Source organism: Mirounga angustirostris, unplaced genomic scaffold, assembly GCF_029215605.1.
Source record: "Mirounga angustirostris isolate CCGP_5_RB_7025 unplaced genomic scaffold, mMirAng1.0.hap1 SCAF_5, whole genome shotgun sequence".
NCBI classification, from domain to species: Eukaryota; Metazoa; Chordata; class Mammalia; order Carnivora; family Phocidae; genus Mirounga; species Mirounga angustirostris.
Window position 1 is genome coordinate 79,067,483 of NW_026991713.1, and position 12,343 is coordinate 79,079,825.

At 39.0% G+C, this 12,343-nt stretch overlaps 1 protein-coding gene and 1 pseudogene across 3 annotated transcripts; both read right to left on the minus strand.

Moving 5' to 3' along the window:
* Window positions 1-959: 959 nt before the first annotated feature.
* Window positions 960-1,434, minus strand: LOC135364450 (small integral membrane protein 8-like; annotated as a pseudogene).
* Window positions 1,435-4,854: 3,420 nt separating this feature from the next.
* Window positions 4,855-11,100, minus strand: MED21 (mediator complex subunit 21). Of its 3 annotated transcripts, none has more exons than XM_045873723.3 (4): window positions 10,955-11,100; window positions 6,783-6,897; window positions 6,130-6,230; window positions 4,855-5,327 (listed from the first exon to the last, which is right to left on the minus strand). In XM_045873723.3, the coding sequence occupies exons 1-4, from the start codon at window positions 10,994-10,996 to the stop codon at window positions 5,151-5,153; spliced, it is 435 nt and encodes a 144-aa protein (XP_045729679.1). In that variant the 5' UTR covers window positions 10,997-11,100; the 3' UTR covers window positions 4,855-5,150. The 3 variants fall into 3 exon arrangements, with proteins under 3 accessions (XP_045729679.1, XP_045729678.1, XP_045729680.1); XM_045873722.3 differs by having other exon boundaries at window positions 10,910-11,028; XM_045873724.2 differs by lacking the exon at window positions 4,855-5,327 and having other exon boundaries at window positions 6,135-6,246.
* Window positions 11,101-12,343: the final 1,243 nt, after the last annotated feature.

The window sequence follows — 12,343 nt, forward strand, 5'->3', positions numbered from 1 at the left end:
ATTGGCATAACATTACTCAAATTTTCTCAATATTTTAAAATCAATGCAGGCGCCTTGGTGGCTGAGTTAAGCGTCTGCCTTCAGCTCAGGTCATGATCTCCGGGTCCTGGAACTGAGTCCTACCTTAGGCTCCCTGCTCTCCGGGGAGTCTGCTTCTCCCTCTCCCTTTGCCCCTACCCCCCGCTTGTGCACGTGCACGTGCGCCCTAATAAATAAAATCTTTGTTTAAAAAGTATTTTAAAAATCAATGCATATGGGGGGCGCCTGGGTGGCTCAGTCGTTGAACGTCTGCCTTCGGCACAGGTCATGATCCCAGGGTCCTGGGATCGAGTCCCACATCGGGCTCCCTGCTCGGCGGGAAGCCTGCTTCTCCCTTTCCCACTCCCCCTGCTTGTATTCCTGCTCTCGCTGTCTCTGTCAAATAAATAAATAAAATCTTTAAAAAAAAAAAAACCAATGCATATGACTTTCTAACTCTTCATATTGTTTATTTACATCATCTTTTTTCCTTGACCAAACTTCCCTGTCAATTTTATTACTTTTTCAAGCCTGACTTTGGGCTTTCCTTATTTTCTCATGGTATGGTTGTTTTATTTCTTCTGTTGCCTTCATTATTTCCTTCCTTCTTTCTTTCCATTGGAAGCTTAGCTCATGAATTATCAGCCTTTTTTCCTAATATAAGGAAGGTAATACTTGCATTTTCTCCTAAATGCTTAGAAGAATGCCACAAGTTTTTTTGTTTTAACAGCACTGGATACTTTTATTATATAGAACTTAATAATTAACAAAAATGACTTCCATTCTCATGGCACTTTTATGCAAGGACTTAAGAAAAATATTGAGAAGCTCTTGTTGTGGAGAGTGGGGTAAGGGCTGCAGCTCTGCAAGGATGAAATTTACTCTAGTGGCCTGGTTGCAACTGCTACTTTCTTTCCTCATCAACACATTCTAGAACAAGAAGCATGACACTGAACACTGTCTTTCATCTGAAGATTTCAGAGCCCTCAAAAAAGTTCCACTGCAGTACCCAGCACTATTAATCCCATTTGTATGTTTTCCTCCTCATAGATGTGTCCCTATCAATAGCTTCAGAGAGGTTCTTTGTATTCTCTTGTGTTGGATGTAGATAACCAATGTAAGCTACGCAAATCCAAAAGCCATTACAGGTTTGTTAGGTTTAATGAAGAGCTCTGGATTCACAACTCAAAAGAAGGTTGTTGTACGGACCTCTGAGCCCTAAGTTTCGAAAGTCTGTCTCTTTGGGTGGTTCCTTTTTAAAGCTGGGAGGCTCAGACGCTAAAGACATCTTGACTAATGATTTATTATGCTGCAAGTTCGCCTCCTTTGCACACCTACTGCACTCCCCACATTTCTATGCATAATATTTTCATTAAGTTCTGAATTATGTCCTAATCCCCATTGTAATTTCTTCTTTCATCCCTGAGTTATTTACACTTCATAAGGTTGGGTTTTTAGTATTTACTATAAATACTTTATGAATTTTATCCTAAATGTATACATAAGATGTTCTGAGAGATTTCTTATTACTTCACAATGAATGAATGCCTCAGACCACTTTGCCCCAGCTTTAGCCCCTGGGGGTATGTGATGAGAAAGATGAGGTTTTTTTCCTACACAAGTGGTATCAAGTAAAAACAGATCCAGACTTAGGTACAGAAAAACTTTATTGGAAAATATTGTGGCAATGAGAATGCTCTGACCATAAGATCTCCAACTGTATCAAAGATCAGGTGGAAAAGAACTTTAATAGAAAGGAATATGTAAACGATAGAAAAATCTGAGTGTGAAGGAGTGAGATGAGCAGGTGATATAATGGGACGGTTGATTGGTGAAAGTCTTTTTTAGTGGTCAGTTAATTTTCAGGCGGTGTCACTGAGGAGATACTATTCCACATTCCAGTGCAGGTTCAGACTGAGGGTGGATTAAAGTTCAGGGGTTTGTGAGGGGAGAAGCCTAAAGTTTGATCAGGTCGTTTTACGGCATTTTGTCCAGATTGGTCTGTGGGGACAAACAGTTCAACTAACCATTTATGAGACAAAGAATGGGAATTTGGAGGTCTGGGTCTAGCTTCGTCACATGTGAACAAAGTCATACAGGGAAAAGTGGTTCTTTGCAGTAAGCCATTGCCAGGAATACAATAGGATGGAGGAACTTAACTGTTTTCCAGGAGCCCAGTGTTCAGTTGTCAATTGCCAGGTGCTTCATAGACAAAGGACAGGGAGATGGGTTGGGGATTGTTTTATATGTCACACGACTACCTCTCTACCTTTAGCATGTCCTAAATGGGAGTATCATCTCTGGCATTTGTGTGAGGAATTATAGGAATTACAGGAAGTGTAAAGGATGTCTATTCCAATAATACATTCACAGTAGAAGCCATGACCACAGTGTTACCAGCTCCACCTCAAAGTTATATTTAGCAATAAAGTTATATTTAATGTCCTCACTGGTTACTTTGCCTAGACCCAAAGTTGAATTTGCATGTCCCTTCTCCCCACTAGACCAAGTATGACAGTCACTTGGGCACCCACATCCAGCAAAGCCATGAAGGGTTGTGTCCCTTCTTTCCTTAATTCTCCAGAAAATTCCAACAGGCATAGAGAGTCTATGGTCTTTTGGGAAGGGAGAGACCACAGCCCCACCTTTAATGAGTTTTCTCCTTAAAACAACTTAGATCTGGGTAGAAGGGAAGGGAGGGAGGAATCAGGAAATGAAAGACACAGACATCCATTGTTTTCTGTCCTCCCAAAGCCATGTACCAGGTAGCAAAACCATTACTGCCCATACATCCATTTCAGCTTTCAGGACTTCCTCATCCAACAGCCATGTCCACAAAATGATGGCTAAGAGAAGCTGTTATATACAGTCTTTATGAATTATGTTATATAATCTTTATGAATATTTCAGAATGTGTATTGTCCTTTTTCTATAACACCTTAAACTAGAAAACAATAGGCAATTTCAAATATAAAAAAATCTCAGGTAAGGATAACAGCAGTCTACCAGCTTAAGGCTATAAGCTTTTTGTACTTCTCTCTTGGGGCTAATTGTATTGTTCAGTACTTTGAATATTACTTTCTTTTGTGAGTTATCTTCTATCTCATGCTAGTATTTAAAAATAAAATTCATTTTATGGGGCGCCTGGGTGGCTCAGTCAGTTAAACATCTGCCTTCTGCTCAGGTCATGATCCCAGGGTTCTGGGATGAAGCCCCGCAGCAGGCTCCCTGCTCAGAGTCTGCTTCCCCCTCTGCCTCTCCCCCCTCCCCACTCCTGGCTTATGTTCTCTCTCTCACTCACTCTCTTGCTCTCAAATAAATAAATAAGATCTTTTTTAAAAAATAAAAATAAAATTCATTTTAAACGGGTACCTGACTGTCTCAGTCAGGGGACTGTGTGCCTCTTGATTTTGGGATTGTGAGTTCAAGCCTAGTGTTAGGTGTAGAGATTACTTAAATAAAATAAAACTTAAAAAAGAAAGCATGATTACTCATGGGGTGCCTGGCTGGCTCAGTCGGTAGAGCATGTGACTCTTGATTTCAGGGTTGTGAGCGTAAGCCTGAAAGATTAATTAAAAATAAAAATATCTTAAATAAATAAAATGCATTTTAAGTGATGCCAGATAGAATAAGCCAACATCTTAAATATCTATTAGTATAGATAACATTTAATATTACTTTAAAAATTAATGACTCTATAAATTGTATTCTGGAGTTAAAATGTGCCCCTAAGCAGTATTTTTCGAGAACTGTGGAAGAGCTTGATTATGATGGGAATAACAGGTAGAATCTCAGACTACTGTTCTTGCACTTTCTTAAACTCCTGATAGTAGTAACAGATCGCAGGAAATGTAGCTCAGGATATTCAGAGAAACGTAGCCTCAGGAGACAGAACTAGTTACAATGTAGAATATATTTCAACTCCAGCATTCTTGTGGAAATAATCAGAGGATTCAAAGAGAAGAAGAGTTGAGTACACAATCATACTTGATAATACTGACACAAATGTTAGCAGTAACAAAATAAGGTGGAATGTAGAAAATGAATTAAAGTAACTGATGTTGAATTATGTTCTGGTCAGACTAGAATGCAGGAATAAAGATTCAAAGGTTAACAAGATCAGAAGACAGAAACTTCAGATAAATAAAAAGGATGAGAAGGAATCGATGACTCTCAGAACATACTTCACTATGCAAATTAAGAAGAATGAAAAAAGCAGGTCAAAAGATATGGGAAAGGATAGTTCAGGATGCAGAAAAATCCTCTCACAATAGCACAGGAAATCTACAGATAGAGAAGATGATTTCTTAGTAGAAACACATGTGGAGATGAAGTAGAATGGGTATGAGGTTCTGGGAAAAGAGGAATGTTCCCAGAAAAGTGATCTTATTTCTCATCCAGCCACACTAGCCCTCTGTTTTTTCTTTTTTTAAAGATTTTATTTATTTGACACAGAGAGAGAGAAAGAAAAAGAGAGAGAGAGAGCACACAACCAGGGGAAGTGACAGGCAGAGGGAGAGAGAGAAGCAGGCTCCCAGCTGAGCAGGGATCAACATGATCCATGGGATCACGACCTGAAGTCAGACAACTAACTGACTGAGCTACCCAGGTACCCCATAATCCTCTGTTTCTCAAAAGCAACATGGTTTCAGAAACTTTCCTTGCTCAAGCTCCAAACGTATATAATGTCACCTCTGAAGAGGGAGAAGGACACCAGCCTAAATTGAAATGTCCCATATCTCTACACTTACCATCTCTCCTCTGGCTTGAGGGATGTTTTGATTTGCAAAAAAGACTGTAGAAATTTGATAAAATAAAGATAGAAATGTCACAATAGAATTTTAAAGTACATCTGTTTAATTATAACCATTAATGCAACATCTGCCTCAATAATTTCATTTCGATAATAAAAAATGATGGTATAATGATGGTTTAAAGCTGGTTCAATCGCAATTTTAGAGGCTTACTTATCAAGAGTGAAAATAGAAGACTATTAAAAAATAGCTAAAAAGGTAACATGTGTCATAGTGCTTAATGTTTCTGTAACTGTTGGTAAGGCTTACAACTAAATTTGATGCAGAATTCTTAATGGCACTGAAATAGTTTTCTCAGCCACATGGTATATACCGGTACTATGAGTCTGGAAGAGACTGGCTATGGGTACCACTCCTTGTCTTCAGTTGTGACTGCGCAATATCAGCAAGTGCACTTTGTATCTTTTCCAGAAGCATGTCCCCTCGATAAACAACATCCTCCAGACATGTAGCAGCTTCGTGGTTTTCTTCTTCCAGCTTATACAAGCTAGCAGCCTTTGTAAGACACAAATTAAAAAATCTTTTGAGAAATGAAAAACTTGGAGATTAGTAAGAGAAGGAAAAAAAACTACAGAAGTATGTATTTCTAAATCTGGATGACTCTCAAACCATTATGATAGATTTCTCAGTGTCAGAAATTCTAAAATCAGATAACTTTTAAGAGTTTTCCCTGTATGAATTATTTAAAAGAATGAATTTTCAATTAGAGATCTCTGGATGTCTACATGTGACTCTCCTCCACACTGCTTTTGGAAACTACTATTCTACTCCACACCCAGAATACCACCCTCCTCTCATTCTTTGCTAGGAAAAGAGCCAAACAGAAAAATAGAAGTTTCCTTATAGCTCAAAACTGGACAACCATATATACACAGCATGGTCTTTAACAGACTACAGTACTTACAATTAACAAAACTTCAATTTTAAAATTTAATCTTGGGGCACCTGGCTGGCTCAGTCAGTGGAGCATGTGACTCTTGATCTGGGGGTTGTGAGTTCGAGCCCCATGTTGGGTGTAGAGATTACTTAAAAATAAAATCTTCAAAAAAATAAATAAATAAATAAAACTTAATCATAATGAAACTTTGAATACCATAACAAAAGGTATTAAATCTCCTTTGGGGCACCTAGCTGGCTCAGTCAGAGGAGCGTATGACTCTTAATCTTGGGATCATGAGTTTAAGCCCCATGCTGGGGGTAGAGATTAATTAAAACAAAAAACAAAAAACAAAAAAAAACTATCTCCTTTAATCAAAATTCTCTACTAGCAAATTTCTCAAAGGAAAAAAGATTTTACCTGTAAGGCAGCTGTAGATTCTTCACTGGGTAATGAATCTATCAAAACATCAATGTCTTTTGCTGTTCGTGCAATCAGTGCTGCAAAAAGCTGGGCATATTCTAAAGAAAGATATCACTCATTCAGAGTATTAGGCAATGTCAAGTTTTCAGAAAAAGAAATTAAATTTGAAGCTAATGAAACCGGCAAAGTTCATAAGCTTTTTCTGTACTAGGCTTTGAATGATTAAAAGGTAATTTTAACACACCAATCCTATTACATGCTTGAGAATTAGCCTTACTATTAACTCAAATTGGGAAGTAAACATAATTATTTCATTTTTTAGGACAATACGCCAGTCAATTGAATAAAGAAATCTGTAAATGGGATGCCTTCCTTATTAAGGTCCCTCAAGTGAAATTCAGCTACATTCATACAAATTCATCTCTAAAGGAGTAACAATCTGTTATTTAACAGGAAAGGAATTATGAGATGTTATGTAAATTGACTGTAACAAATTCATTTCTTTTATAACAAAACTCGCAGTAATACTCAAACAATAAGACTGTAAGAAAGCCATAAGTAAGCTACATTTCTCAATAAATTTAATTTTAAAGGATTACAAGTAATATATATGATGGTCAAACTAAGAGAAGCCAAGAAAATCTATTTACCTTCTGTAGGATTAGCGGGCTGATCTTTGTTAATTGCTGTCTGAATATTACTAAAAGAAGCAGGAGGACCACACTGCTGCAACACTCCAATGGCATTACAGAACTGATCTGCAAGCTTGAGGCCAAAGAAAACGTGTCAGAGTTAGAAAGGATTTATCAGTTTTCAGGATTTTATCAGTAATAGCAACAAAAATAAGTTTCTATAATAATGATCTCTGAGCAAAGGAATAGAACAGGAATAATTTTGGATAAAGTTAGCCAGTTATTATTAACAATGATTAAATGTTTTAATCATGCAAAGAAACGAGGTTTGGTCTCAACATACTTGAAACAGTTAAAAGGAAATACAAGATAATCTTTGTTTTCTTCCCAAGGTAACAGAATAAGAGAAATATATGCCAGTATTTGTTACAAGCATAAGTAAGGATTTTTTTGGGGGGGGGGGTGAGAAAGAGCAAATATGACTGGCAAATAAAAGTATGGCCCCAGGATAAATTTTAAAATGTGTAACTCATATACAAAGTACACAGTCCTTTTTTTTTTTTTTTTGAGACTAAAGTAGTTACAACTATAAAGAAACAGTGTGGAAAAGACTCCACCTTAAGAAGTCTTAAGGCCATTGATGGATGAACGAATAAAGAAACTGTGGTATACACACACACAGGAACATTATTCAGCCATTAAAAAAAGGGGGAGGGAAATCTTGCCATTTGTGACATGAATGAATGCGACACATCTTGCCATTTGTGGGCATTATGCTAAATGAAATAAGTCAGAGAAAGACAAATACTACATGATGTTACTCATATGTGGAATCTAAACAAAACAAAAACTGAGCTCACACAGAGGACAGACTAGTGGTTATCAGAGGTGAGGTGGGGTTAAGGTGGGCAAAAAGGGTGAAGGGGGTCAAAAAGTACAACCTTTCAGTTATAAAATAAGTAAGTCATGGGGATATAATGTACAGTATGGTGACTACAGTTAATACTGTGTTGTATTTTTGAAAGTTGCTAAGAGTAAATCTTAGAAGGTCTCATCAAAAGAAAAAATTTTAACTTTGTAACTACAGTATGGTGACATATTAACTAGACTTATTGTGATCATTTCACAATATACACAAATACTGAATCATTATGTGGTACACCTGAAACTAATGTTCTATCTCAATTACACCTCAATTACAAAAAAAAAAAAAAAGGACTCCACCTTAAGTATTTGGAAATGTTTTTCTCCATGACTCAAGTTGTAAATTCCCACTGCTCTAAAAGTATTCCGTAAGCAGTTCTGAAGACCGAGAATACCAATTCCTTAAAATCAGCAAACTTAAGACTCCTATCCTCCCAACCAGCTTCCCTCAATAGTCCTGATCTCTTGAACCTCACTTCCTCAAATCAGTGAATGACCATTTCCACTAAGTTTCTCTGCCATTATTTAAATGACAGAACTCAAAATCAACTGTTTCCTTTGTTTACTATCTAATTTGTATTCAGAATCTCCTAGTTATTAGCCAGTCTAACTTGCAGACTCACTTTCCTTTCATATTCAAATCCTTCTATTCCCTTTTCCTTCTATCATCATTGCCGCTGTGTTAGTTCAATTATCTCACAATGTAATTATTACAATAGCCTCCTTATTGTTTTCTAGTTCACTATGTTATTTTAACCTGCTTAAAAATTTTGAGCTCAGGGGTGCCTAAGTGGCACAGTTGGTTAAGTGTCCAACTCTTGATTTCGGCTCAGGTAGTTATCTCAGGGTTGTGAGATCAAGCCCTGTGTTGGGCTCTGTGTGGAATCTGCTCAAGATTCTCTCCCTCTCCCTCTCCTGCTCGTGTGCACCCTCTCTCTCTCTCAAATAAATAAACCTTTAAAAAAAATTTTGAGCTCACCCCAACTTGGCCTTTAAGATTAATCTCCAACTCTTCAAGCTATTTCAAAGCTTTCAATTATCTAACTCAACTCTACTTATTCATTTTCTACTAATCCTTCATATATACCTAACTAGTGATAAATTCATTCCTGACTATACTGTGTTGTTCACATTTTGCTACTTGTAATGGAGCAGTAGTAAGTGCTCAGAAGCTGTACAAATGTGGATTCCAATTCTGGTTCTAGTAACCTGAGTAGGGTTTTTCATTTTTAAATTGGGAACATTTTCACATTACACCATTGTTTTGAGGAATAGAGAAAACACACATGCACAAATATTCAACACAGTGGCCATCAGTTGTGTTCTTCAAAAGCTCTCAAAATCCATTTATTCAACAAATATTTATCAAAAATAAAACTCTGACAAGCATTGTATATAAACATAGCGATACAGTGTATAAGACATAGTTTCTGCCCTCATGGAGTTCTCAAGAGGGCAAAACAAATGTTATTTTATTTTATTTATTTATTTTTTAAGATTTTATTTTTATTTCTTTGACAGAGAGCTAGAGAGAGAGAACAAGTATGCAGAGAGGCAGGCAGAGGGAGAGGGAGAAGCAGACTCCCCCCTGAGTAAGGAGCCCCATGCAGGACTCGATCCAGGACCCTGGGATTATGACCCGAGCCGAAGGCAACCGCTTAACCGACTGAGCCACCCAGGAGCCCCACAAATGTTATTTTAATACTTTTACAAATAAGTATAATTCAGATCAATGCTAAGATTTCCTCTATTTTAATTCATATCACTCTATATTCCAATTTATCTCAGCACTTACAGTTGAAGACACTTGATTCATTATAACTACCTAACCAAATACTACTTTTACATTATTTAAATGTCTTTTGAGTATATGACTTCTTTCTAATGAGGCTGTGAACTCCTTAAGGAGTATTTCTCTGTAAACATGATAGTACTTACATACACAGTAGGCATTCATACTAGTTAACCTGAGGTTTCTCTCCAAAATCCAATTATCAGCATGCTTACCCTGGAGTTAAGGCCATGTTCACTTTCTCCTACTATCTTTCTGGTTACAAGACATGTATGAATATGCAACATTTCTCCTAAAATAACATTTCTACCCGGCAGCATCATTACAGTTTGATTTTGAAAAGCCTCAAAGGAATATCTCCCAGAGGGAAGTTGGCTGGCAGCCCAGGCAAGTCACCATAAAGTAGAATTTATCTTAGTGAATTCATGAACATTTAGGGGCTAGCCCTCTCAGTCCTAAACGGTCTTAATTACAGAGTAGATCAGTTTTTCACAAGTAGATTCATACCCTTGAAGTGAACAAAGATTGATGCAACAATAAGAATCCTAACTTCTTAGCCTCCAGTGTGAAAAAACTGGCAAGGGACCAGATACTTAAGATTTTCCAGTCAACATATTCTCTCTATACATTTTGCCTGGGACATCGAATTATAAGTAGAATGACAATCAGAAATGTAACTACTAATGGGAAACTCTTTAACTGTTAATGGTAATGATTATACGAATCCTTTGGTTTGTGTATACTTTCCAGTTAGGCATAAAAGGAAAAATAATAAGGATCAAAGTAAGGGGGCCCTTAACGGGAATAGACTTTCTGAGACACATTAAAGACTACTTAAATCAATGGGAACATACACAAGGATTAGAAGATTCACTCTCATAAAGACGTCAGTTTTCCCCAAACTGATTTATTCTAGAGAGCGCCAAGAGACGGAACGAAACCCTTTGTCTGCAGGAACCAGTTAAGATGAAACAAAACTTCACCTCACCATCACTCTAGCCTCAACCTGAAAGTCCAGGGGAAGGAATACCCTCGACTGACATTTAACGAAAAAGCTCCAATCATCAAGAGCCCAGTTTCTCTTCCACGTCTTAACGCTGATAAGGGAAAAAAGAAGCTTCTGCTGCTTCTCCCCTTATCCCCGAAAGAGAAACGATCCCACAAGCACTACTGACAATAAGATAAAAATGTTCCGAGAGAACAGGGCAGGACCGTGACGCCTAAGTGTCCTGATAGAGACCCTCTACTTTTCAGGCGAAAGAGGCTGCTCCCTCCCTCCGCTCTCCGCAAAGCCGGCAGCCGGCCTCAAACCTCCCGGGACGCCGCGCCGCCTCCCGCCGCCACCAGCGCTTTTTGCCCAAGCCCTGCCTTAGTCCGCTTCCCCACTTGCGGGTGTTTTTCTCGGGCCCCTTTTCCTCTCCTGTTTTACCTCAGGAAAGCGGAAGCCAGAGACCAATAGAGCGAAATTGCTCACCGAGTTCACCGCGTCCTGCAGCTGCGTGAGCCGGTCCGCCATGTTCCTCCTGCAAGCTAAGGAGGCTAAAGCAGCTGCTCGTACGCGATTGGGCAGCTTCAGGGCGCGTCGTGGCCAACCATAGGGCAGCGTTCTTGGGAGGGGTGGAGTCAGTGGAACTCCACGCCTGGTGAGAAGAGGGAGGGTGGGACTTCTCCGAGGCTTTATGTAGGTTAGCTCCACCAGCCAAGGAGCTCTGCTGCGCGTATTTTGAGTAACTTAGCGGTTGTTCCGACTCCGTTCGTTTTTTGGATCCAACGTGCTGTTCTCGAGGTTTTTGGGTGTTAAATATTTTAGATTCTGCGGTTTTAAAAGTAATTTTATTTTTTTTATTTTTTTTAAAGATTTTATTTATTTATTTGACAGAGAGAGATACAGCGAGAGAGGGAAGACAAGCAGAGGGAGTGGGAGAGGGAGAAGCAGGCTTCCCACCGAGCAGGGAGCCCGATGCGGGGCTCGATCCCAGGACTCTGGGATCATGACCTGAGCCGAAGGCAGACGCTTAACGACTGAGCCACCCAGGCTCCCCTTAAAAGTAATTTTGAAAGTAAATTTCCCTACCCTCCCTTGTATTCATGTTTAAACATTGCCTTGAATACTTGTGTTACGTTGGATTTCCAGGTGGACCACAAAACATACACAGCAGGCAACTCAAGAATAGTTGGGGGTCGCGATACCGATTTCAACTTCAACAAATCCAAATTAAGATTCACCAGGCTGTCTTGGCTGCGTTAGGGTGCCTCCTCTGTTGCTTTTGGCGGTGGGGGGGGGGGGGTCGTCCCAAGTGGAGACTGGGTGCGTGCTTTAATTCTGAGTGTGGGTGTGTTGGGGAAGCTGACACACATGGGATGGAGAGCATTCGAAAAATTAAGTACTAAATCGAGCTGTATTGACTGTAAGAAGAGAATGGTTAGAAAAGGAAGGTTTCTGTGGGCAAAGGTGAGTGGCAGAAGAAGAGCCATTTGGAGTTCAGAGGTAAGGTGTGAGTGTAGGTAACTAATAAGAATCTCGTTCCTTTGACAGCGAGGAACTCAGTGTGAAGAGCAGAAGAGTGTTCGTGGAAAGTAGTTCAGTGTGTAGTTGGGAGAAAGAAGGTTCCTGGAAAATGAGCCTTATGTGTAGGTAGGGAAGGGACAGTTTTTAAACAGATAGGATGTGCAATTTAGACTTAGCCTTGGGACCTGTTGAGGGTTTAGGTGTGAAGGAAGATAATAGAAACTTGGTATCTGGCTGGTTCAGTGAGTGGAGCATGTGACGTCTGATCTCCTGGTCCTGAGTTTGAGCCCCAGGTTGGGCATAGAAATTACTTTAAAAAAAAAAAAGAAAAGAAAAGAAACTTGGTATCTAAGG

Coding starts and splice junctions, on each gene's coding strand:
- MED21 (XM_045873722.3), bottom strand. CDS start 10,996: ATGGCGGACCGGCTCACGCAGCTGCAGGACGCGGTGAACTCGGTGAGC. Junction 6,898..10,909: donor CTGGCTTCCGCTTTCCTGAG/GTAAAACAGGAG, acceptor TTTGGCCTCAAG/CTTGCAGATCAGTTCTGTAA. Junction 5,328..6,129: donor AATCTACAGCTGCCTTACAG/GTAAAATCTTTT, acceptor TGTCTTACAAAG/GCTGCTAGCTTGTATAAGCT.